Source organism: Lissotriton vulgaris, chromosome 6, assembly GCF_964263255.1.
Source record: "Lissotriton vulgaris chromosome 6, aLisVul1.2, whole genome shotgun sequence".
NCBI classification, from domain to species: Eukaryota; Metazoa; Chordata; class Amphibia; order Caudata; family Salamandridae; genus Lissotriton; species Lissotriton vulgaris.
This window is the reverse complement of record NC_141694.1, coordinates 1,047,700,099-1,047,726,229: the sequence shown is the minus strand read 5'-3', so window position 1 is coordinate 1,047,726,229 and position 26,131 is coordinate 1,047,700,099. Positions and strand designations below refer to the sequence as shown.

Below are 26,131 nucleotides of genomic sequence, written 5' to 3'. Positions count from 1 at the left end.
GCGCCGTAGCGCTCAGGGGGAGACACTGCCACACACCCACCTGGCAGCACAGCACGCCGTGAGGGCAACGGCCATCACCCAGCCCCCGGGACCGCCGTGAGGGAAACGGCTCTGACCGCAGGACGAGCTCTCCGGCAGCAGCGGGAGAACCACAACTTCCAGCTGCCCCGGATAGCCAGTGACGCCGCAGACACGCCCGGAGGCGCTTGAAAACAGCGGAGCGCCGTAGCGCTCAGGGGGAGACACTGCCACACACCCACCTGGCAGCACAGCACGCCGTGAGGGCAACGGCCATCACCCAGCCCCCAGGACCGCCGTGAGGGAAACGGCTCTGACCGCAGGACGAGCTCTCCGGCAGCAGCGGGAGAACCACAACTCTCAGCTGCCCCGGATAGCCAGTGACGCCGCAGACGCGCCCGGAGGCGCTTGAAAACAGCGGAACGCCTCTCGCCTCGCGAGTCGCGCGTGGGAGCAGCCGGGAGAAGCCCGGGACAAGGGCGGGGCAGTCTTTGGCAGTCCGAGAAAGGAGGAGGCGGGGCCACCCCCCTAACAACACCTCAACCACAAACAATGGGTAAGCCTAAGAAAACACCGACTTGTGAGGATGAGGGGAAAAACGCTAAAATGCCTAGACATTTTAAGTCCATCTTGTCAAATCTTTCCTCGGCAGTGGGGGCCCTTAGAAAAGAAATTACTAGCGCGGAACAAGAACTGGGTCTGACATTGCCGGCGGTAGCGGAGTCTCCTACTCCCGAGCTGTTCCCCACCAGCCCAGCTGGCTCAACGATAGTGGTTCCCCCTATACCTTTGGACCCCGTGGTATTTATCAACACTAATCCCGCCTCCCTAGCCACAACAGCAACCAAGCCTAGTACCCCCATTAAGCCATCGCAGCCTTGCCAACAGGCAGCCCAACCGCCAAAGGGGCCCAGAGGGAAAAAAATCAAAGCAGCGGCTTCGGATATCAAACTAACTGAGCCTCTTGGGGACCAACCGGAGGCACTTTTCGTTGCTAGAACTGAGCCATTGCTAGTGGGGATTGCAAAAGACATTGTTGACACACTAAATTCCTGCTTGTCCGATCTCCTCAAGAAATGTGCACAGTTGGATAAAATCATCACCTCCTACACGACGCCCTTGGAGCAGCCTAAGAGGGGCACTCCGCCTCAAGATCTTGGAGTGCCAGGAGGACCAAGTCCCTGTGCCACAGTCCCGGGAGAGGGAACAGTTCCCAGCGGTCAGCTTCCCTGTGCAATCACACCCACAAGCCAGGCGGGTCAAACATCTATCGCCCACCCACGGTTGCTTCCACCCACGTCCCCGCACAGGAAATTAAAACCAAGCAAGTATAACTTGAACTTACCTCCGGCTGCTGCCTCTTTGGTGGCAGTGTTTATAGGAGTGCCACAGCTTGAAGAGGGTGAATTTGAATCCACCAGGAACCTTCTACATAAAGCAAGAACTTGGTGTGCTGATTCCTCAAGTGGGGAGAACCCCGCAGACTCGCTTATTTTTGCAAGGAGAGTGGGGTGGGTTGGGAAAAGACCCAAAATCACCAAGGGGGACTGTGTGGTCATAAATTTCAACAGGCCCAACCTGGCAGATAAACTTTTCTGGGACGGTTCAGTTATAACTTCCAAAGATCATGTGAGACCCATACCACTGGGGTTCTTTTATCCTCCCACGAGAAGAACCTATGTTGGATATCGTCACGGCACCACAAGCCCAACCCTGATCGCACGCCCAGGGGCAGGCTCCGTCGCGACCGCTACCTTGGGCTCCCCTCAACGCCCTGTCCAAAGTTCAGAATCTATATCACTGCCACTACCAGCTCAAGGGGCGGGCGACGCACCATCAGTCAGCGGGATACCCACCAGCAACCGTTTTGCTCCATTATCAGGCACCGAGGGTTTGGAGGGTATGGAGGGCTTGGAGGAGGTCGATTGACCATTAGCTCACGGGCGACCCCTTCAAATTGGACCTGATGAGCGGGGGAAGGACATGGTTTGCAAACTCGCTAGCTGGAACGTGGCAGGTATCAAAAGCAAGGTAACAATTGAGGATTGGGTGGGAGTGGTCCGCGGATACGAAGTTATCGCCATGCAGGAGACTTGGGACACAGCAGATAGTTTCTGCCTGGACAGCTTTACTAGCTTCGTTAAGGCTGCATCCCCAAGTAGCTCAGGTAGAGCTAGGGGTGGTCTCATAACCCTTTTTTCCTCCCTGAAACTCAGAGGCTCGCTGAAACTGGTCAACAATTCCTGCCCAAACCTGCTAATAGTTGAAAGGTTAGTTCCCCCTTCCATGAGCACCTTTTATATCAATTGTTATAATTCAATGAATAAGGATACTAGCAATAATAGTATTGCTAGCCTAGATGCTTTTTTAGTTTCGGTCAGCCAAAACACACGTCTTAGTCACAAAATAATTCTTTTAGGAGATTTTAATATTCACCCATGCAGTGGTCCATGTGGTTCAACGATCAGGGCAGACCCCGCAGGGCCAGTAGGGCCACATTTTGAGCATTCCACCGAGGGGGCAGAGCTAGAAGACTTAGTGGCTTATCATAATCTCTATGAACCTAACTCACCCGAAGGCACCATTAGATCTCATACCTACAAAGGCAGTAGCCCAGGTCCACTATCGATTACATATGTATGACCCCAGGGATCCTGAATAGGGTAATGTCATACAACACGCTGGTGTCTGTACATAGTGACCACAACCCGGTAGTAGCGGAGGTAGCCTGGGGGCAGCATATGGGCCCTACGCCCCATCCACAAGAGGCCCATATCTCAGTACGTCCAACCGACCAGGGGAGAAGGCTCAAGTGGGCCAATGTAGTGCCCAATACTTTTTACGCTGAGCTCCTACCAAAAATCAACTGCTATCTAGAGATATGCCAAAACACTTCGTCCCCTGCTGATGAAATTAAGGGGGCCTTTGAAGCAATTTGCAACCAAATTGTGACAGATCTTACTGTCAGCACAAGGCGGGGAACCAGTAAACCCCATCGCTGGTTTGATGCAAACTGCTCCAAGGCCCATAGACTGCTGATGCTTGCTCTAAAGCAACCTATAAGGGACACGAGGAATATAGCACACCTTAGGAAACAGTACAAGTCGGCCATCAAATCAAGGAAAGAAACGATTAAGTCAATAGCCTGGGATAACCTATTGAACGTAGACATTCTAACGGACAGTAAAGAATTTTGGAATGTAATAAACCAGCCCTTTTTCACGAACTCACCTAATTCAGTCATGGATTGTGTGATTCCGGACGAAAAATGGATCAGCCACTTTAGTGCGGTATATGGTGGCGAGAGCATGGACAGATCCCCCTGATCCACCAACCGCCCTGGAGTCTTATGCCCTGAGCTTCAATATAGGTGAAGTGGAAAAAGCCAGCCATGAAACCTCATGTCCCGGGCGACTTGTATAAATCTTCCCCTGGCATCTGGGCAGGCGTTCTGACCAACGTATTTAACGCGGCCACCAGCAGCTTTTTTCCATCTTCCTGGGCAACCTCCATCATTGTCCCAATATTTAAGAAAGGTAACCGGGACGACCCAGGCTGTTATAGGCCCATATCCCTCCTGGACTCTGCCGTCAAAATCTTAGGCAGAGTCCTGTTAACCAAGCTCAGGGAGAGTATAGAGAACCATGGTGTGCTAGCCGAAATACAATATGGTTTCAGGGAAAAGAGGGGCACAGTGGAACAGTGCTCCAATTTACATCTTCTGGTCGCCAAGTACACGGTCGCCAAGGAGGGGTCCTTATTTCTAGCATTTATGAACCTCTCATCGGCTTTCGATTTAGTGAACAGAACAAAGCTCTGGGCCATGTTACTGAAGATTGGGATAGACGAGGCCCTGGTTAGATTCATGGCCTCATTACATCAGGATCTGTCCGCTAAGGTCAGGGTCACCAGGGAGGGAAGATGCAGTGCTCCATTTAACTCTAGGCGTGGGGGTAAGGCAGGGATGCATACTAGCCCCCCTCCTGTTTACCATATACATCAATGGTTTGGGGAAGTGCGTAGAGAAGACCGGGGGTGATGTTCCACGTGTAGGAGTATCCAAGATCCCAGCACTCCTATACGCGGACGACACAGTCCTTATTGCCCGTACTGGTAACGCTCTGCAGTGCCTGCTTGATGCATTTGGTACCTTCATGGACGGTCTGCACATGAAGGTTAACGTGGGTAAATCGCACACAATGGTAGTGGGAGCACACAGACGTAAAAGTACGATTAAAACCTTCAAATGCAAGGGTCTGGAGGTCTCCAGAACGGCAGTTTTTCCCTACCTAGGGGTGCTCTTTGACGAGAGGGGGACGTGGGGCCCACAGGTTAGAGCAAAAAGCTTATCGGTGTCCAGGTCATCGGCTGCCCTCATGGCCTTTTCCAAAAGACTGGGCGCTAGGCCAATGGAGGCCCTACTGAAGGTTTACACCTCGAAATGTCTGTCAATAGCCATGTATGGTGCGCCAATTTGGGGGTATGCACAGCTTGAACCTATCCAGAGAGCGGAGAACAGGTTTTTACGCTCATTACTATCAGTCCCCCATCTACTCCAACTTACTCCATTCACTCGGAGGTGGGCTTGGACTATATAACTGACAGGCTAAACCTGGCCCCACTGATCTACTGGCTAAAGACGTGGCTCAACAAAGAGGTACCCTTGAACCATTCTATTATGGAGGACGTTATGTCACTGGAACACCACAAAAAGATTCCCTGGTTGAACTATCTGAGGAGGTCATTTCATCGGTTAGGAAGACCGGAACTTTTTGAATCACCTAAATGCATAACAATTAAGGACGTAGTTTCGATCAAGAGGCAGTTTTTGTCCCTGGCAAGATCTAACCGAGAGGAAATAGAACTGCAGAAGCCCTCGGTCAGGACACACTATTTAACAAAATGCTCCTCTGCCATGGAACCTTACCTCACAATAGTCACAAGACCATTCCTTAGGTTCCTCTTGACAAAATTTAGATTAAATCTGATCCCTTACCTATTGGGAAATTATCCATCCTGGGCTAAGCCAGAGTTAGCCTCCCTGTGCTCCTGCGACAATCATTCAATTCAGGATACCACACACTTTGCCCTGTTTTGCACACTGTTCTCAGTGCCCCGAAAGAAATACTTGCTCCCAATTTTAAGGGAGGCGGGCTTTAGACAAGTTAAACCGGCACTCCTATATTTACAGTCGATGAGTACTATTCGTATAATTTTTTGTATGGGAAGTTTCTTGGCCGCAGCAGCGCGCATTAAAGCTAAACATATATCCATCGACAGCATACAATGACTTAGTTTTGCTGTAGATCAAATTGCCTATTTTGCACTGCGCCGCCGTTGCGGATATTCTTATAGATTTTTAACTTTTGTAAACTGCTTTTTATAAGGCTGTATTGTAAAGCCTTGATCATGCATTTTAATCTCTTTTTAACATGATTGTACTTGATGTATCTGTAAATCTATTCATGAACTTTTGTATGCAATGTCTTTTTATGATTTTTATCAAAATCGAATAAAACTACTTTGACTGACTGACTAAGTAGTTCTCAGGCGATGACCGGGAACCTTTTTTGTGTATTGGTACCAATAGTAAGCCTCTTCATGACTTGGGGATAGTTGACCCCAGCAGATTTGCTGAAATAGGGGGCCATGACTGAGGCCCATCTGGCGGGCCCATTTATGTACTGCTGCCTAGATGCCACTAGAGCCCATAGCTTTGACTGCTGTGGAAACTTGAGTCGGGCGTACTGTGATTTCTTTAAGCCCTGTGTCCTCCTCACCTCACCTTTCTTTGCTGTTGCTGGGAGGGTTACTAGCGCCTTCATCCCTCGGCCTCTGCCTCTCTGTGGCCTTTGAAGCACTGGTATCCTGGTTGATTATTGCCTGGGGTGGTTGCCGGGCAGGAGAAGCCCTCCAGTGCTAGCCTATATCCAAAGCAGCAACTGCCAGATGGATAGTAATGTGTATGCAAACCAAGGGCATACTCCACAAGGAGGTGAATAGACCTTCCATCTTTAAGAGGCAGTATAACAGCCACTCAATGAACTCTCTGAGGTTTATTACTGGCTGGCCATCTTTTCCACCAGTAAGAAATTGGTTACCAATCTCCACAGCTACCAGTGGAATCTCGAAATTATCTATTCAGTTTCCAGCTACCTTCACATCAACTGCGATTCTGCCTCTGAAAAGACCAACGGTCATAGGTGAACAACTTGTTTTGTGGAAAAGTCAATCTGTGTGAAAACCAATGATAGTTTGCAGGACCCAAGCATCAGAGTTTAGCTTCTCCCAACTGCGGTTGAACTTTGCCAACCTGCCCAAGATTTTTACATGGGAAAAATAGGCGGATTTACCGCAATAACTTCCAGCATAGGAGTTTCCTCAAGAGGCAAGTCTAGTGCCCTTCTCTCTTCCACTCGTTAAGAGGAAGAAAAATCTCCAGATTGGCTGTGGTCTGGTCAATGGCCTTTCTCAACATATTGTCCTCTCGGAGGAGTGTGACTTTTGAAGCAGCCAGCTGAACTCCTTTCTTTGTCCGGCCCCTGTGAAAACCTTGAGGGTTAAGATCTTTTGGGCCTTGTCCAAGAATGTTAAGGTGGACATATTTTACCAAGTTACTTACCTTCGGTAACTATATATCTGTAAGAAACACAGATTAGTTGTAGATTCCTTACCTTAGAATTACCTCCAGGCTTCAGACTGTTTTTCGTCAGAAGTACCCCTGCGTGTTGGAAGGTGGCGTCGGTCGACTCCGCGTTCGCCGCCGACGTGGTCGCTGGGATGATGTTGCGGTAGCTACATAAATGCCAGCCTCGCGCTCTGATGTCAGTTCTGTACATGACTTTCCGCGCCAGAAGCGCAGAGCCATGCAAGACACTGACCACTGGTTCACAAAACAAGGGCCCTGAAAGGACGTCCTTAACCCTAGAAGTCAGTTTGCAGAACGGGAAGGATTCTAAGGTAAGGAATCTATAACTAACCTATGTTTCTTACAGATATATTGTTACCATAGGTAAGTAACTTGTTCATCTGAAAGAAACTGTTAGTTATAGATTCCTTACCTTAGAATAGATACCCCAGCAATACCAACCCCGGAGCTGGGTCTGTAAACCAAGTTCACACCAGAAAGACCTGGAGAACAGAACGGCCAAAGAAGCCGTCTCTCCGGACTTGGCTGTCTAGGCAGTAGTGTTTGGTGAACGTGTGCAGCGATACCCACATAGCTGCCTGACAGATGTCATTTAGGGGGACTCCGCGTCCCAAAGCAGTAGTAGCGGCCGTCGCCCTGGTGGAATGGGCGCGCAGTCCCACTGGAGGCTCCTTATTTTCCAAAGAGTAGCAGGTTTTGATATACAGACCGACCCACCTGGAGATTGTCCATTTGTGCACGGCCCGACCTTTCTTAGCGCCCACGTAACCAACAAAGAGCTGCTCGTCCACCCGGAATGGTTTGGTGCGATCCAAGTAGAAGGAAAACACATGTTTTGGATCCAGATAGTGGAGCCTCTCTTCCTCTTTTGAAGGATGCGGAGGTGGAAAGAAGGTGGGCAAAGTGAAGGTTTGGCCAAAGAGGAAAGAAGTAACCACGTTGGGAAGAAAGGAAGGTCTAGTTCTAAAGAGGACCTTGCCCGGATAGACAGCTAGAAAGGGAGGCTTGGAAGTAAGAGCTTGTAGCTCACTCACCCTGCGTGCAGAGGTGATAACCATCAGAAAGGCAGTTTTCAAAGTGAGAAGTCTGAGAGGACAGTTATATAGCGGTTCAAAGGGAGCACACATGAGGTAGGTAAGAACCAAGTTGAAGTTCCACTGAGGCATTACGAAGAGAACAGGAAGAAAAAGATGAATAATGCCCTTAAGGAATCCATTTACAACAGGGGACTTGAAAAGAGAATCAGGAAGCCTAAATAAGGCTGAAATGGCCGAGAGGTAGCCCTATAGAGTGCCCAGAGCAGAGCCTTGCTGGGCCAAAAAAAGGAGGAACAAGAGTACCTCAGAAAGAGGGGCGGAAAGGGGATCCACAGCCTTTGCTGTGTACCATGCCACAAATTTGTTCCATCTGCATGCGTATACCGTCTTAGTGGAGGGATGCCTAGCTGCCAAGATGACATCACAGACTTCGGGAGGCAGGTCAAACGATGTCAACTGCCGCCGCTTAATCTCCATGCAAGGGGCTGGACAGGTTTGGGTGAAGAACAAACCCCTGCTGCTGCGACAGAAGATCCTCCCAAAGAGGCAGGGAGATGGTAGCCTGGATGTGCATTAGGCACTGGTGCTTGTTAGCGCTCTTGATCAGCCAATCATCTAGGTCGGGGAAGACGTGGATGCTTCCCCTTCTTTAATGCTGTACAAAAGGGGGTGGTGATGGATGGAGCATCTGAACCAATCAAACAAACACTCACACCCAGTCAACAGATCTGGGTTTAATCCATCACCGTTCTTTAGCCCACTCTGCAAGCCTGGCTGAAGACGGCTGGAATGCCAGAAACCGGTCCTAGGAAGCTTGTTTCCGGTCCAGGGAAGGCATGGCTTCTAATGCATGGTGCCGCAAATCAACACCAGCACCCTCCTGAGAAGCTGCAGATCCAAGGGACTCCGCCGAGTCCCACAAACAAGAGGTGGCCCTAGCCAACATGCATAAAGTGTTAAGGGCCTGCAGAGCCGCACTGGTCGAAGCAAACATATTGCGGCCCCAAGAGTCTAGCCAGCGGGCCTCCTGGGAAGGTGGAGCCAACAGCGACGGTAGGGAAGGAAAGGCGGTCTGCAACAGGGGCCCACTGGCTGATGGGTGGAGGAAAAGACACGCCTGGTCACGCGGCGCCTGAAGGTGTCAATTGAGAAGGTGTTAGGGCACCGGATCCCTTGTGGCGGGGTAGCCCCAAGTCCGTTAGAGAAGAATGGAGCGAACCTTCAAAGGGGAACAGCAGCTCCCTTCCACCAGAGCCCTGGTGGAGAACCTCCAAAAGATGATCGGTGGGGAAATGGGCAGCCGGATCTCCCATGCGCAAAATTCCCACAGCCGTGGGTGGAAACAGCGCGAGCGAAGGCCGCACCCGCCTCCGTAGGGCCCGCGGTGGAAAAAGCAGCTCCTCCGTGGGCGGCGGCTGCAAACTAAGGCGGCTGACCCCAAAGCCAGCCGGAGTGGGCAAGGGCCAGGCCCGAAAGGGAGAAAGAGGTGCAGAAGAGTGGGGAACTTGTGGTTCCTCTGGCGAAAACTGCGGCGACCGCAGGGAGCAGTCTTTTGATGATGCCGGGGAGAAAGCCACGACGCGGCGGCCCGTCACCAGCAGGCGCGCAACCTCTGGAGAAGAGGGGACGTCCGAGGACAAATCCGCGCTCTGACGCCTGTCCGGTGCTGTAGAATCCGCAACCTGGAGCAGTGTGTCGTCGTCCAACACCACAGGAGACACCGGACAGGCCGCCATCTTCACGCGGCGTCGGGGACCGGTGCTGGGATGGAGCCAAGGTGGTGAAGGGGTGGCGCTGGAACGGCGCCGGCTCGACCAACGAGGCAGCCGTCTGCATGGAGGAACGAGAAGCAACCAGAGAGCGACAAGGAGTCCTCCGCCAGCCTCGACCATGGGGGAACGAGAGAGATCCACCAACCCCCACGGCGGCGCCAAGGCCGACTCGACCTCCGGCGATGCATCCGCCTGCGCGGAGGGACGAGAGGGACCCGGGGACCGACAAGGAGTCCCCCGCCAGCCTCGAACCACGAGGAGATGAGAGATTCCCTCCGACCCCTGTGGCGCTGGCGGCCTCGACTCGACCTCCGAGGCAGCCGCCTGCAAGGAGGAACGAGGGGGGCCCGGGGAGGGACGCAGGGTCCCCTGCCAGCCTCGACCCATGACGGGACGAGGGGGGTCCGCCGACCCCTGTGGTGCCGCCAGGGCCAGCAGCTGCCGGTGCCGTAGCGGCGTCACCTCGGCCTTAGACAGAATCACCTTGTCAAAGGACCGAGAGGGGCTCGGGGATTCCCGTAGGAGTCTGCAGCGAAGCCGGGGTGCTGTGGTCCGAAGGAGGTACCCCCGAAGGGCCGCCTCCCAACTGCACCACATCCTCCAAGCCAGGATCCGAACCAGTCGGCGTCGGGGCCGGAGCCGCCGGTGACGCCGCGGAAGGCCTCGCACCGCACAGGGGATCCGCTGACGTTCCAGGAGGGGAAGGAGGAAGAGGAGGAACCAGGGAGGCCTGCAAAGCCGCCGCATATGTCTCAATCTGGGCTCTCTATGCCCGCTCACTGGGAAACGATGGATAAGGGGACGATACGCAGGGCCGCATCACCCACGGAGAGCACACGCTCCCAACAGGCCTGGAACCAGCCCTCGGGGACAAACTGCAGCACTTACCCACAGGGGAGCAACGCTCTAGCGGCACAGGAGGGGGATGAGAACGACGACGATGACGGCCACTTCGAAAACCTTCTGCAGAGGCTGAGCGAGGCGACGAAGCCGACCTGGACATGCGAGCCGAAAGAAGTTTCATCTGGCGTTCCAGCGCGACTTCGGCTTCAACCGCTGGCATTCCTCGCAATCAGTGGAGCCGTGATCCTCCCCCAAGCACCACATGCAAATGAGGTGAGGGTCCGTCGCCGACATCAAGCGTCCACAAGACGAACAAGTCTTGAAGCCCGAAGGCATCCGCACACTGTTCCCACAACACACAAAGGATAGAAGGGAAAGGCCTAAACAGGCCCGGAGCATGAGCCGGATCCGCGGTGCACGGGGAAAAGGAAAAATCTGACGTAGGCGTGCCGGGGTGGGACTTATGTGACCTCGCTGATGTCACATACGCGGGCTACACCTGGGCGGAGCCGCGTGATGCCGTCCCCCCGGAGCGCAGAGATGCTGTGCAAAAAGTTTCCGGATCCAGTCTCACGCCTGGGGATAATTCTACGTTAAGGAATATGCGGCTAGTAGTCTCTATCAGATGTGGCATGCCTGTGGTCTACTAGCAGTTTGCAGAGAGGTGTAGGTAAGATCTATTGTGATCTGGGGTGCAAGTAAGGGAGGGGACAATTGTACAGACTGGTTATAACCTTTTTCCTTTGTCGTATACAGACTATCCGGCACAACCCTGAGGCCTCTACCAGCAAATTGGTGACCTGCCTTCTCTAGAGAGTTTCTGGACGTGGCTGCCATGGCAGGCGGCAGAGTTTTCTGTTCTTCCCCTTTCCATGTTTTTCCCCGGAGTGCTTACACACAAGAGCAACTGTGTTTTGGTTCACGCTCAGTGTGATAGCACCTAGAGGAATTAGGGACCAAGCAACTACCATCACCCCCGCTGGACAACCCTGCAGGTTAGTGTACGGGAACGTGCCTGCCAACCGGGAACTGGAATATTTCTTTGACGATGAATAATAGGAATTCTGTTTTCTATGGTATGTCTTATGTTTTTTTAGTGGAGCCTTTGAACACTTGCTCTCTGTCAAAGAACTTATCTGAAGGATTGGAAATAGAAAGTTTATGGGGCTACTCATGGGCAAGAGCTACTTCGCTCAAACACCCTGATTGACTTCAGATACATGAGGCACATTATTTACACGTTAAGGTACCATGATGAGGCCAAAGACACAGCATGCACATATCATGAAGGTCAGACAAGGACATCTGGTTGTGACAGTGTCAATAGGGTTTGAACCTAGATACCAGATGAGGTGACATTTGACCTAGTCTGCTGCACAAGGGTCATTACAATTTAGAATAAAATTGGGTGAAAACCAAACACACAGTTTTGCACCCATGGCAGGAAGATGAGAAAAACAGGAATGAACACCAATGTGCACGGTGGTGATGCATACAGGCCAGTGTTGTCGCACACTGGGTGGCTGGAGCCAGGATTGTTGGGGTTTGGGACATCCTGAAGAACCAGGAACAATACTACTAGAGACCTTTTCTGGATCCAGTCTGGTGCCTGGGAATATTCTAAAGGTGAGGAATCTACATGGGACAAGTAGTTGTAAGAAAAAATAGTGACAATATTACTCTCTTCCTGTTCTTCTGTGTTCCTGATTCCAAAATTATTGTTGGGTTACGAAACATTTGTGCTACCTTGAAATATTTCCTATATTTCCTTTGAGATTTCCCTGCATTGTTGCACTTTTGACAAAATTCTGTTGCTTCCTTGAAATACATTTATTAAAGGATTTTATCAAAACGATACACAAATTTTTACAGATACAATTTTGAAGAGACTATGTTAATTGAAAAAGGGGGTTCTCATCTCTTACCTCGTTGATATATTCCAGCAGATCAAGCGCTTTCTTGAAGTCATACTCATTAGCTCTTCTGTTATCTTCACTAATGTACAGCTGTGGTGGGAGAGTACAATGATCATTTTTTTAATTGATGCATGCAATTGACAAACATTCTCCTAAAGAAGATTTAAGTCCAACAACTGCTATCAATTTCACAACATTACACACTGAGTGGCTTAACCTAAAGAATTCTGTGAAATAAACAGGGGCCTGCTACAAAATCAATTTTGAACTGAAGTAATTCTATTTCAGCAAAAATAACTGCTCAGGCTTCAAAGATTGAACCCCTTATATAAAACAACTTGACTGGCATTTGCAACACAACATCTGTGGTATATGCAATTGTGGCCATTTCACAACACATTTATGAACAAATAAACAATCCCAAGTTGCCTTGTTCATGCCAAGTAGGCGCTTCAGTGAGCAGGACTGATTTGTAAAAGTCCCTAGAAGAAAATAAAGTGGACAGGCAACAGAAGATTTCATGTGGAAATTCATGGCCTGGAAATACTTGCCTCTTCAATTTAGAAAAGTGCTGCCACTCCACTTTTTCTGAGACAGACCTCACAGAACACTCTGTTTGTAAATGCAGTGAATAGTTGTATTGCAAATAGATTGTTTAAGGTCTATCAATGTAACACATTACTGTTTTTTAGATCTAAAATGTGCAATGCTCTTTCTGGAACTGACTGAGATTGGTAATTCAGTCATCTTATTAATATGGAATGGGAAGACAGTTTGCTAGAAAAATGCAGGCTTGTCCTCCTGACAAATCGATCCTTCTGAACCTATTTGAAAGTATCCTCAATCGTTAAGGTTTGCAATCTGCAAACCCTGTGTAAAATTGGAAATGCCCCTAGAAAGGCCATTCCCATGAGAGATGCTACATCGGACTAGAATGTAAGGGCTAGAAAGGAGGCCCCAAGAATCAAACGACTGCTAGTGCTCTCGGAGTGATAATTCATTTAACCTTTCTATAAACGCTTTAACAGCTGGTATCTTAAATAAAGATGCATGTTGTTTGTTCTGCTTATAAGCAGCTACCGTTGCTAAATGAAATCGAAAAGATGAGTATGTCAGTCTTGAATCTGTAAGTGTAACAAGAAATATCAATGTTATCCTCTCTGCCCCATTTCCACAGGTTTTACAAAGTTAATAGCTTCTTGGTGTACTTCTGCCATATTTACCGTCTTGAAGTACGCTTTTGTTTGTTGCTTTTTAGCTTCTAGACAAATCAAACACATTGCATTGATGATGGTCATTCAATTGAATCTTTGAATATTGTGTTTGTAACGTGTAGCTGTAGATCACTTGCATTGCACACTCCTGCCATCTGTTGTTGGTCACGGACTTTGCAATCGGTTTGTCTTCGAATTATAAGTTTTGCTTTCAAGGTGACTCATTGTCCCTCCCTAAAACCACAATGGGAGATTTTTTTCAGGTCTCGCCTGAGCCAACACATGCACTGCTCTGGCGAGACTTTTAGATAGGGGCCTTCAAAAAGCCGACCACAGCTTTTTGCGAGGCACAGGGCGTGCGGTTACGCGCACAAGCGTGCGCCCCCTCGCTTCGCCTCTCCATCTTGCTTGCTCGCGCTTCAACGCTCTTCCCCCTTCCCCACCACAGAAAACGTCTTGTTTACGATTTCTGCTTGCGCCCTCGTATTTTCGCTAGTGTGGCCTTCTCTGCCAGCTTTATCTTGTTCTGCAGGCTGCAGTCCCGACCCCCCACAGATAAGCTTTGCCTTTCCAATAAAATATTGAGTGGTAATATCTCGTCAGATAAACACAGCAGGAAAAAACAAGATTGTGATGCGCCGTCTTCACTTACCCCGCCCGGACCTCCTATCCTCGGACGTTCGCCCTTCTCGGAAACCAGTCCTGCGGCATCCTTGGAGACAACCATGACAACCAGAACCCCACCCCTCTCTTTCTTCCAGGAACCAATCCAGAGCGGCCCATCACCGGAAACACACTGCCATGACCCCGGAAGCTCCGCCTCGATTCCAGCACCGGAACAGGGAAAAGACGGAAGCAGAGACAGAAGCGTGGTCAGAGCAGCGATCTCGTGGCAGGAGACTCGGACCGAAGCGGAGGAAGAGCAGGCAACCGAAGGAGAAGACGTGTGGAGTGAAGACTGGTGGAGTGCCCAGGAGGTGGCTGAAGAGCGGCCGCAACTCATCGGAGAGTTGCGGCGGAGCGTGTGAGTACAAACGAACCACCTCCTTAGCACACTAGGTGCTCTGTATATAGATTTCCCTTTAGTTGCACCAGACCTACCCTCACTGTAAAAAGATTGTACAGCACGTCTTCACTTGTGTACAGCACCGTAGACTTAGTCTATCCCATCACGAGCACTCACCGGATACCCTTTCTTTCTACTCTCTAACCCTTCCTCCCCTATTCCGTCCCGATTCCCCCCCCCCCCTTTCACGGTCATTCTTTCAATCCCCTCACTCGAACCTTGGTGTTGCTTACGGTTTATGCTACATCGAGTCCAGCAGGACTAACGGCTCCTTATTTCTTTCTCTTCCTGATACCTCCGAGGACCACCCCAGCTCCGGACCTCCCCGAAGACCCATCACCCCAGCGCAACCCCGGAGAAGATCAAGACGCTCTACATAGGAGCCTTGCCTTTGTTTTCCCTACCTCCTCCTGTAATACTGACTCTAGTCTTTCAATAAAGAACTGGCATTGCCCACTATATCCGGCCTCCTTGCCTGCTTTTCCAGCCGCTGCAACCCCACGATCACAGGTGGTCTCAGAAGTGGGACCAGCTGGAATCATGGAGGCCGCTGTTAGGAAAATGGCTGAGTCCCAGGAGCAGTTGGGCAAAATGATGGAACGGTTTCTTAAGACCGCAGAGGACGACAGAGGCCAGCTCCATGACGTGCTCAAGGGTCAGGGAGATGCACACGACCAAGCCATGGGGAAGCTTACCGATGCCCTAAGACACCAAAGACCGGTTGCCTCCCTCCCTTCAGTAGTCCTACAGAAGTATGTGCCAGGGGACGACCCGGACTACTTCTTCACCAATTTCGAGAGACTAGCCCAGGCCGCCTCATGGCCCGTTGACCGCTGGGGCCAATACCTAGGACCTCTGTTGACCGGTGATATACAGGCTGCATATCAACAAGCCAACGTCCAGGGAAACACTCCATATGATGACATTAAGAAGTGCATCCTAGAACGCCTGGGCATTGGCGATGAAACATATAGAGTTAAACTGTGGCAGGCCAAAGAAGGACCCCAGGAAACCCCCAGAGCCCTCTCCTTCCGGATTAAGGACTTGACCAATCAATGGCTTAATAATAATAATAATAATGATAGGCAAGTTTATAAAGCGCCTGAATACGCTCAACGGCATGTCTCCGCGCTATGGTGGGTGGTACTGACAGAACCCTCGCAGCTTAATATCTGGCCAGTCTACCGAACAAACAGATGGGTTTTCAGTCTGCCCCTAAATCTTGACTCAGAGGGTTCGAGGCGCAGTTCCAGCGGGAGCTTGTTCCAGCTTTTGGCAGCCAAGAACCTGAAAGACCTGCCCCCCATGCAGGCCTTTCTCACTCTGGGGACCTTCAATAACCCAGAGCCAGCAGATCTCAATGCTCGAGGCGGCTCATAGCGGGTGACGAAATCCTGTAATGGCACCGGTGCCTTACCGCCCATGATTTGGTGGCACGTGCACAGAGCCTTGAACTCAATTCTACTCCTCACCGGCAGCCAGTGAAGAGCTCGGAGCGCTGCCTTCGAGGCCGATCTCCTGGGCAGCCTCAGAACCAGGCGGGCTGCGGCGTTCTAGAACACCTGGAGACGGTCGAGACTCCTTTCTGTGGCCCCCAGATAAAGGAGATTGCCATAGTCCAAGCGTGCTGTTACCAGGGCATGCACCAGCGTCCTTCGGGCCTCCGTGGGTAGGAGCTCAAGAACCTTCCGCAGGCCCTTCAGGACACCAAAACATGCCCCCCACCACTCTGTTGATCTGAGGCCTAAATGTCAGGTCGGTATCAAGCCAGATGCCAAGATTTTTGGCTTCCTGACAAGGTGTCGGTGCTGACCCCAAACAGGGTGGCCACCATGCTGAATTCCACACAGATGGGCCCCCCCATCACGAGCACCTCTGTCTTGCTGCCGTTCAGCCTCAGGCAGTTGGAAGACATCCAGGCTGCCAGCTCCTACATGCACGCTCTGAAACTGTCCGCAGCAAGACCCGGCGTGCGTGATAGGGAGATGACTAGCTGCGTGTCATCAGCATAGGACACTATACGCAGCCCATGAGCCTCCACGATGGTAGCCACCGGGGACACGTACAGGTTAAAAAGGGATGGGCTCAGGGACGAGCCCTGAGGAACGCCCTGAACCAAATTGATCACTCTGGAGTAGCAGTCCCCCTGCCTGACCTGGAAACCCCTCTCTACCAGGAAGGACTGGATCCATTTCAGTGCAGCGCCTGAGATCTCGCCTTTATTCAGACACTGTAGCAAGGTGGTATGTGCTACAGTGTCGAACGCTGACTTAGGTCCAGCAGAATCAGGGCCATGGTTTGGCCCTCATCCACTCCCTGTCTGATGGTCTCGACTGCCATTAGTAGGGCCGACTCGGTGGAATGTCGAGGCCGGAATCCAAACTGAGTGGCGTGCAGGAGGGCCGCCTCCTCCACAAATTCCATCAGCTGGATATTCACGACCTTCTCCGCTACTTTGGCCATATAGGGTAGGAGTGATATGGGGCGGAGGTTCTCCAGTTTCTCGAAACTGATGTTCGGTTTCTTTTGTAGAGGGAGTACTACCGCCTGTTTCCACCCTATAGGTACCGTGTGGGTCCTAAAAGACACCTCCAACAGGTGCCTAATATAGGGCTCCAAGATCACCAGGCTTTCCACAAGCCGTTGAGGTGGTGCAGGATCCCGCGGGGAGCCAGACTTTACCGATCTGCAGATCTGTATCAGCATCTCCGGAGGGGGGGTAGTGAGGTTAGCTAAGTCATACTGTCCCCTAACTCCCCCCGTAGCTTCAACAAACTCCGACCCTGTTGTGGTTTGGGCCGGGAATGATTGGTAGATATTTGCGACTTTTTCTGCAAAGTAATCCGCAATACGGAGGATTTCGCTACCGAAATGGATTTATAGATTTTAAACAATTCCTTCGCGGAATTCTCTGCCTCCTTAATCTTATCTGCATAGTAGGCGGCTTTAGATTTCCTAATCAACCCGTGGTAAGCCCGCCTCTTCACTAAATACTCCTGTCTAGTTAGACTCGAAAAAGCCACTCTCCATGCGCGTACATTCCGATTTAGCCGCCCGCAGCTCATCGTCGTACCATGGAGCCGTTCTCTGTGTACGGCGGCTTCGGGGACAAAACAGAGTGGGGCTGTGCAATCCAGCGCCTCCATGATACGTTTGTCAAGGTTACTACTGGCTGTTTCCACATCCAACCCACCAGGCCTCCCTCCGTTGGCGAGTGCTTCATCAAAACTAGTCAGAGAGAAATTAACTCACTTCCGGCTGGGATAGTTCAGGGGTGCATGTTCCCACATCCTAGCACCTGGCGTCAGCACCACGAAGGGCACAAGAAGGTGGTCTGTCCAGGGCATCGGGATATTGGGTTTGGTCTCTACATTCCTCCAGTTCGCGAATATCGGGTCGAGTAAATGGCCCAGCTGGTGAGTGGGGGCCTTCGCTCTCTGTTCCAGCTGAAGGGCCAGCAGTTCTTGACAAAGCCCTGCGGCCCCTCTGTCCAAGGGATCGTCCAGGTGCATATTTAGATCTCCGTGCGGGCTCTTGTTGGACCAGGGGTTGGGGCCCTGGCCCGCGGACGGGCGCAGACGGGCTCGCCTTTGGCGCGCACGCTGCGCTCGTCCGCTGCGCTGCCTAGCACACATCCGCCTTTTATCACCCCCAGCGCCTCGCAACACTAGAGCGCTGCCCGTCCTCCCCCGCGCACTGGAAGTGGCTGGCTCGGACCTACCACCCCCTCTGCTCGAACGGTGCTAGTCACCGGCGTCAGAACGGGGCGGGTAGAAAGGAAACAAGACCAGCCCCCCTGTGCCAAGCTGCTGCCTTCAGGTAGGAGACCTCGGCAGAACAGCGGTGCCACCCGCAGATATTTAGAGTGCCTCCGGGGTGACTGCCAGAAGACCTCTGCAGTCGGGATGAGCACAAAGGTAAAACAAACAAAGTCACTGAGGGAGCCTACTCGCTCTCCTCCCTCTGTTCCCTCATACTAAAAGCAGTTTTAAAAGCAGTTTAAAACAATCCAAGGTCGCGTTGGCGCCGAAGCAGCTGGGACACTGCCACTGTCCACTCACCACCACCCGATACCTCCTCAAAAGAAGACGTCCTTGGAAAAATTTACTTGGAGCATTTTCTGGCTTCCCTGCATCCGGCCACCCAGAGGTGGGTAAGGCAACACACACGTCTCACGCTAGAGACAGCCGTAGAAATTGCAAGTGCCTACAGTCGAGCCCAAGAGCTCCAACGAGGCAGGGAGGACCACCCCAATAGACAGCACAACACGGCTAGTGTCCGTCCCCACCGGCCACCTCTGCCAGGGAGACCAGACCCTCCGCCCCTGTTACCCGCACCTATACTGTACCGACCACCACAGTGCTATAGTTGCAGGGGTTTTGGCCACATCGCCCGTATGTGCCCACAAAAGGAAGAGCCAATGGAGGTCAGTCTCGTCCAGAACTATGTTTGTGCCACTCCAGGGGCCACACCTCCCCCATTCCGTTGTCCTGTGGATATTGATGGGCAAACCGTCCTTGCGCTAGCTGACACGGGTTGCAGGCAAAGTATTTTAAGACCTCAGGACATGCTGACCCCTGTTGGTCCTCCTACTGGCATGGTTGCCATACAATGTGTTCATGGGGATACCAAAAGATATCCAACTGCTCGAGTACGAGTACAACATCCCGCGGATCCAGGAACCAACCTCACAGTGGGTCTCGTGCCAGCCCTCCTGGAACAGGTTATTCTGGGGAGCGATTACTCTGGCCTACCAACGCTCCTGCAGGGCACAACAGACTCACTGACACAGTGGTGAAATGAAGCGCCTTTTTCTCTGGAACAACCTCCTCAAATCCCGACTCCTAGACCTCGGAAGTCCAGAACCCAGAAAAGGAAAGAAAAGAAGAATTATGCCAGCGCTTACTCCGTGGTACCCGAAGAACACCCCTGGCAGACGGACAGGGAATTCAGGGCCTCACAACAGGAAGACCCCCTTCTGCAGGAGGCATGGGGAAGGGCATTGGACAACGAAGACCCCTTACAAGTAGGTCCCTATTTCTTTAAGAGAAACGGGCTGTTGTACAGCAAAGGAGGGACCAGCCAAAACCCCAGTTATTGATTCCCGGCCCCTTCCGAGATAAGGTCTTATTCCTTGCCCACAGTCACTTATTGGGGGGTCACTTTGGCGACAAAAAAACAAGCTAGTCCGTCTTGGAGAAATTTTATTGGCCGGGCGTACACCAACAGATCAAAACATATATTGCGAGAATGCCCAGTCTGTCAAAAAAACAGTAGAGACCGACCCCCTAAGGTACCCTTACAACCACTTCCCCTCATTGATGTTCCCTTTAGCAGAGTCGGGATGGACATTATAGGACCCCTTATACCCTCTCGAAGCGGGTGTCGTTATGCCTCTGTTCTTGTGGATTACGCCACCCGCTTCCCCGAAGCCATACCCCTGCGTCAGCCCACTACGCAGAGTATAGCCAAAGTTTTAATCGCTATCTTTTCCAAAGTTGGGTTTCCCAGGGAGATCCTGACAGATCAGGGTACCCCCTTCGTTTCTGCCCTCATGCGGCAGGTGTGCTCTCAACTGGGGATAATACAAATTAGAACATCCGCGTACCACCCGCAAACAGATGGTTTAGTTGAGCGGTACAACGCCACTTTAAAACAAATGCTAAAGAAACTATTGGCCCTGGAAGTTAGAAGGTGGGAGGAGATGCTGCCATTATTCCTGTTTGCCATACGATGCATACCCCAGAGTAGTACCAGCTATTCCCCCTACGAGCTGTTGTACGGTTGTCCTCCCCGTACCCTTCTGGATATGGCCCAAGAGGCCTGGGAGGCAGAACCCGACCGCACTCATCCCCTCCCCGAATACGTTGAGAACCTGAAAACCCACCTATCATTAATCCGGGACATAGTCCGCCAAAACATGGAAAACGCCCAAAGCTCCCAAAAGAGGTAGTACGACAAGGGTACCAAAACCCGTACCTTTGCCATCGGAGATCCGGTCCTCTTAATGTTGCTGTCTTCCGACCAGAAACTACTGGGCCAATGGCAGGGCCCCTATACCATCATCCGACAAGTGACCCCTGTCACATACGAGCTGGAACTAGACCCCACTCGGGGTACTACCCAGATATACCACACAAACCACCTCAAGAAATGGGAAGGACCCCGTCCGGTCCTGTCTAGATCCGTCTGCCACCCATCTCTCCCCTTTGAACCCTGTTTAGGCCCTGAGTTGACCGAAAGCCAAAAACAGAGCCTTCGGGATGTTCTACTACCCTTACGCCAGGTGTTTTCTTCTTCTCCTGGGCGTACCTCAGTCATAGAGCATTCCATACAGACAGAACCCGGAAAGGTGGTTCGGTTGAGACCCTACCGAGTCCCCGAAGCCTGCAGGACAATCATACGGCAAGAAACCGAACAGATGCTGCGAATGGGGATCATTGAGCCCTCCATAAGCGACTGGAATTCCCCCATTGTCCTAGTGCCCAAGCCCGACGGGTCGATAAGGTTCTGCATCGACTTCCGCGAGGTGAACAAGATATCCAACTTCAACACATATCCTTTACCTCGTGTAGATGAGATGGTCGAACAAATAGGAAAGGCCAAATATATATCCACACTAGACCTATGCAAAGGCTATTGGCTGATACCCCTCAGAGCACAAAAAAGACAGCCTTCTCCACCCCTGAGGGGTTATACCAATTCACTGTTTTACCTTTTGGCCTTCATGGCGCACCCGCTACATTCCAGAGAGCCATGAACTAAATCCTGAGACCCCACTTCCTGTACGCTGGCGCATACCTTGTTGATATCGTTATCTACAGCGACAGTTGGGAACAGCAGTTAGACCACCTACATTGGGTTGTCACCTCCCTGGGATCCTTTGGGTTTACCATCAACCCTTCCAAAACCACCCTAGCAGCCCAGACAGTAAAATACCTTGGTTTCCTCTTAGATGAAGGTGTTATCCGGCCTCAGAAGAACAAGATAAAAGCCATCCAATTGTTTCCATTTCCCCAGACCCGAAAAGACCTCCGAGCATTTCTAGGCCTTCTCGGTTACTACCGTAGGTTCATCCCCAATTTTTCCCCAGAGAGCTGCCCCCCTCACGGACCTACTAAAGAAAGCGGCCAGAACAGACGTTGCTTTGAAACATCCCACACCTTTGCTCTGGCATTCCTTTAACGACCTCAAACGTGCATTGACCTCCAAACCTGTCTTAGTTAGTCCAGACTACTCCCGACCCTTCGTGTTGCAGACTGACGCGTCTGACCAGGGTCTAGGAGCAGTGCTGTCGCACAAAGATGACCTTGGAATGAGAGGCCCATCCTATTTCTTAGTAGGAAATTGTTTCCCCGTGAAATTAATTATGCTGTGGTGGAAAAAGAGGCCCTCGCAATAAAGTGGGCTGTCGAGAGCCTACGTTATTATTTGGAGGGCCGGGACTTTCTCATTTACACGGACCACGCCCCCTTGGAGTGGAATTCCCGGAACAAGGGACACAATGACCGGGTCCTCCGCTGGTTTTTATCCTTACAGCACTACCTGTTCAGGACTATTCATCGGAAGGGGTCAGACCAGGGCAATGCTGACTTCCTCTCACGCTACCCCATTTTCCCAACCCGTACAAGAAGGACAGCAAGGGGAAGGGGATGTGATGCGCCGCCTTCACTTACCCTGCCCCGACCTCCTATCCTCGGACGTTTGCCCTTCTCGGAAACCAGTCCTGCGGCATCCTTGGAGACAACCATGACAACCAGAACCCCACCCCTCTCTTTCTTCCAGGAACCAATCCAGAGAGGCCCATGACCGGAAACACACTGCCATGACCCCGGAAGCTCCGCCTCGATTCTAGCACCGGAACAGGGAAAAGACGAAGCAGAGACAGAAGCGTGGTCGGAGCAGCGATCTCGTGGCAGGAGACTCGGACCGAAGCGGAGGAAGAGCAGGCCACCGAAGGAGAAGACGTGTGGAGTGAAGACTGGTGGAGTCCCCAGGAGGTGGCTGAAGAGCGGCCGCAACTCATCGGAGAGTTGCGGCGGAGCGTGTGAGTACAAACGAACCACCTCCTTAGCACACTAGGTGCTCTGTATATAGATTTCCCTTTAGTTGCACCAGACCTGCCCTCACTGTAAAAAGATTGTACAGCACGTCTTCACTTGTGTACAGCACTGTAGACTTAGTCTATCCCATCACGAGCCCTCACCGGACATCCTTTCTTTCTACTCTCTAACCCTTCCTTCCCTATTCCGTCCAGATTCCCCCCCCCTCACCGTCATTCTTTCAATCCCCTCACTCGAACCTTGGTGTTGGTTACGGTTTATGCTACATTGAGTCCAGCAGGACTAACGGCTCCTTATTTCTTTCTCTTCCTGATACCTCCGAGGATCACCCCAGCTCCGGACCTCCCCGAAGACCCATCACCCCAGCGCAACCCCGGAGAAGACCAAGACGCCCTACATCGGAGCCTTGCCTTTGTTTTCCCTACCTCCTCCTGTAATACTGACTCTAGTCTTTCAATAAAGAACCGGCATTGCCCACTATATCCGGCCTCCTTGCCTGCTTTTCCAGCCGCTGCCACCCCACGATCACAAAGAGACACATCAGAACGGGGTCCGTATCACTGCGCGAGACATGCTTGTTAGCACAGAGCTCCTGACCCAAGCTGTCATTCATCAGGCACTGGCGACAGGCTGCTGAGGCAAAACATTGACTCTGATGCTAATGGCTGCCACGCCAGGCAAACGGATTGTCGGAGAAGAGAAATTGAAGTTGCAACTCAGACAGAAGATACCTTCTGCGATGTAGACTCACAGAGACAGACAGCAAAATGCTGCTGCAAGGATAGCCCCATATGCCTCCATTTAGGGCTGCATATTATGTGACTTAATACCACACATGACAAATACCAATACTGCAGGGTGCAGCGATTACCTATCTCTTGCCTATTCCCATTTTCGTTCCTCTAAACAGGGGCAATGGGGTAATCCCTAATGTTTTTACTCCTTCTGAGCGACAACACTGTGAAAATGCAGTCAGATCACTAAAGACTGTCCCACTTACGCACGTGCAGCTGATCTAATACTAAGAACAATCCACGACATCATACCATCATGAAAGCTGTCCTCCATCTTTGAAGAGTGCCTGCTTCCGAAGCCAATGCTGCAGAGCAAACTTTCCCTCTTCACGGCACCCAAATTATACTGTTGAAACTTGTTTTCATCAGTAAGAAAATCCTTCATGGTGCAAGCAAACTTCAGAAAAAAAACCAAAATACGCATTAATCTTGCTCAAAGCGCGACATTACGACTGTACGGCACTCATTCCAGAATGCCGACTTTCTCGAGTTCTGGAAATATTTAAATATTCAACAATTCATTAGAATTCTTATAATTTAACCACCAATGAAATTGTGTCACTCTGGCTTTGCTTTAGCGGATTAATCTCCTATCAAGTTCCTTGTTCTTACAATGTCAGAAACCCCATTGACCACCTCAATAAAATGAAGCAATTGCGCATTCATGTTCAAGTTGTACTAGCGATATCCTTGTAGAGCAGTTAATGGTTTTTTTCATGTTGTATTACTAGAACTGTTGTACTTCCGCTTCATAGAAATGCCAGGATGGAAATCTCTAAACAAAAATGTACAATCATTTTTTTTTTTAAGTGTGCAAAAACAAATATCAATTTTAGTGAATTGAGTAGTTGATTTGAGGAGATTCGATAACTCCACAACTTACAGATGTTAGCGCACTATGATCCATTGCCACAAGGAACAAATTTAAATTATCCACCGATATTTGAATTAATGCAAAACAAAGGAGCCTCCTAGAGCACTCTCTTACCTCACCACCACTAATACTCCTGACACTCAATAGGGTTTGATTAGAAGTCTTCAAATAAAGTGACCACCACAGCATCAGTCAGCTACACCACAGCAACAGTCAGCACCACCACAGCGTCACTAAGGACCACCACAGCATCAGTCAGCACCACCATATTATCACTCTGCGCCACCACAGCATCACTCTGCACCACCACAACATCACTCTGCACCACCACAGCATCACTCAGGGCCACAACAGGATGTAATGTATAGGCATTTATATAGCGCACTACTTACCCGGAGGGTCCCAAGGCGCTTCGACCGCTGCGAAACCCTTCCTGGCTTCCCTGAGAGATGGTCCCTTAATGGGTATCTCCAGGGTGAGACCAGGCATCCCCGGCGGTCTGGTGGGGCCGTTAGTGAAGATGAGGCAAGCTAATGCCCAAAGTTGCCGAGTGTGATCGCTGATCAGAGTGGGCACCGAGGCGAGAGAATTATCGAGTCCGCTGACCCTGGTCCAGAAACCTGCCGCGCCGGGAATCGAACCCTGGTCCCGGGCCGTCCTCTGCTCTCGGGTCTGCCGCCTCTAACCAGTGAGCCACACTACTCAATCACCTTAACCACAGCTTCACTCAGCACCACCACAGCATCATTCAGGAACACCACAGCATCACTATGCGCTTCCACAGCATCACTCTGCAGCGCAACAGCATCAGTCAGCACCACCACAGCATCAGTCAGCACCACCACAGCATCAGTCAGAACCACCACAGCATCAGTAAGGACCACCACAGCATCAGTAAGGGCCACCACACCATCACTCAGGGCCAGCACATGATCTCTCAACGCCACCACAGCATCAGCCAGCACCACCACAGCGTCACTCAGCACCACCACAGAATCATTCAGCACCACCACAGCATCAGTCAGCACCACCACATTATCACTATGCACCACCACAGCATCACTCAGGGCCACCACAGGATCACTCACCTTCACCACAACATCACTCAGCACCAACACAGCATCACTCAGGAACACCATAGCATCACTCAGTACCACCACAGCATCACTATGCGCTACCATATCATCACTCTGCAGCGCCACCGCATCAATCAGCATCAGCACGCACAGCATCAGTCAGCACCACTACAGCATCACTCAGGACCACCACAGCATCACTCAGGGTCACCACAGCATCACTCAGGGTCACCACAGCATCACTCAGGGTCACCACAGCATCACTCAGGGCCAGCACAACATCACTCAGGGCCAGCACAGCATCACTCAGGGCCAGCACAGCATCACTCAGGGCCAGCACAGCATCACTCAGGGCCAGCACAGCATCACTCAGGGCCAGCACAGCATCACTCAGGGCCAGCACAGCATCACTCAACGACACCACAGCATCACTCAGTGCTTCTTACACTTTTTAAATACAACTTCTCAGCATGCTGCACAGCAGACACACTTCTCTACAGCACAGGTTAGAAACGTTGGCAAAGTCAATAGCTCTACCTAAACACTTTTAAGGCCCCCCAATGCATAGCCAATAGGTCTCTCCTTTGGGACATTATACGTATTTAGTTATCCAGCACAATATCCTTCATTAAACAACATCAAGTGTTGCATGGCTAATTACTTATAAGGTCCCAAAAGTGAGACCTATTGGCTATGCCAAAGCTTGTTTTCTTCAGTTACTGGGCTTGGATGTTCTTTCAGAGTTCTGGGGTAGTCCAGCTAGAAAAGACCTGTCCAATTCCAGACATTGGAATTGCCTCCAATCAACA

At 51.2% G+C, this 26,131-nt stretch overlaps 1 protein-coding gene across 1 annotated transcript in view; it reads right to left on the bottom strand.

Annotated features, from left to right (window-relative positions):
- NUP133 (nucleoporin 133) overlaps window positions 1–26,131 on the bottom strand; it is a 1,523,409-nt gene that overhangs the window by 178,418 nt on the left and 1,318,860 nt on the right. Inside the window, exon 23 of the mRNA XM_086927107.1 lies at window positions 12,245–12,325. Coding sequence (XP_086783233.1) covers window positions 12,245–12,325 — 81 coding nt within the window. The remainder of the gene's footprint in view (window positions 1–12,244; window positions 12,326–26,131) is intronic.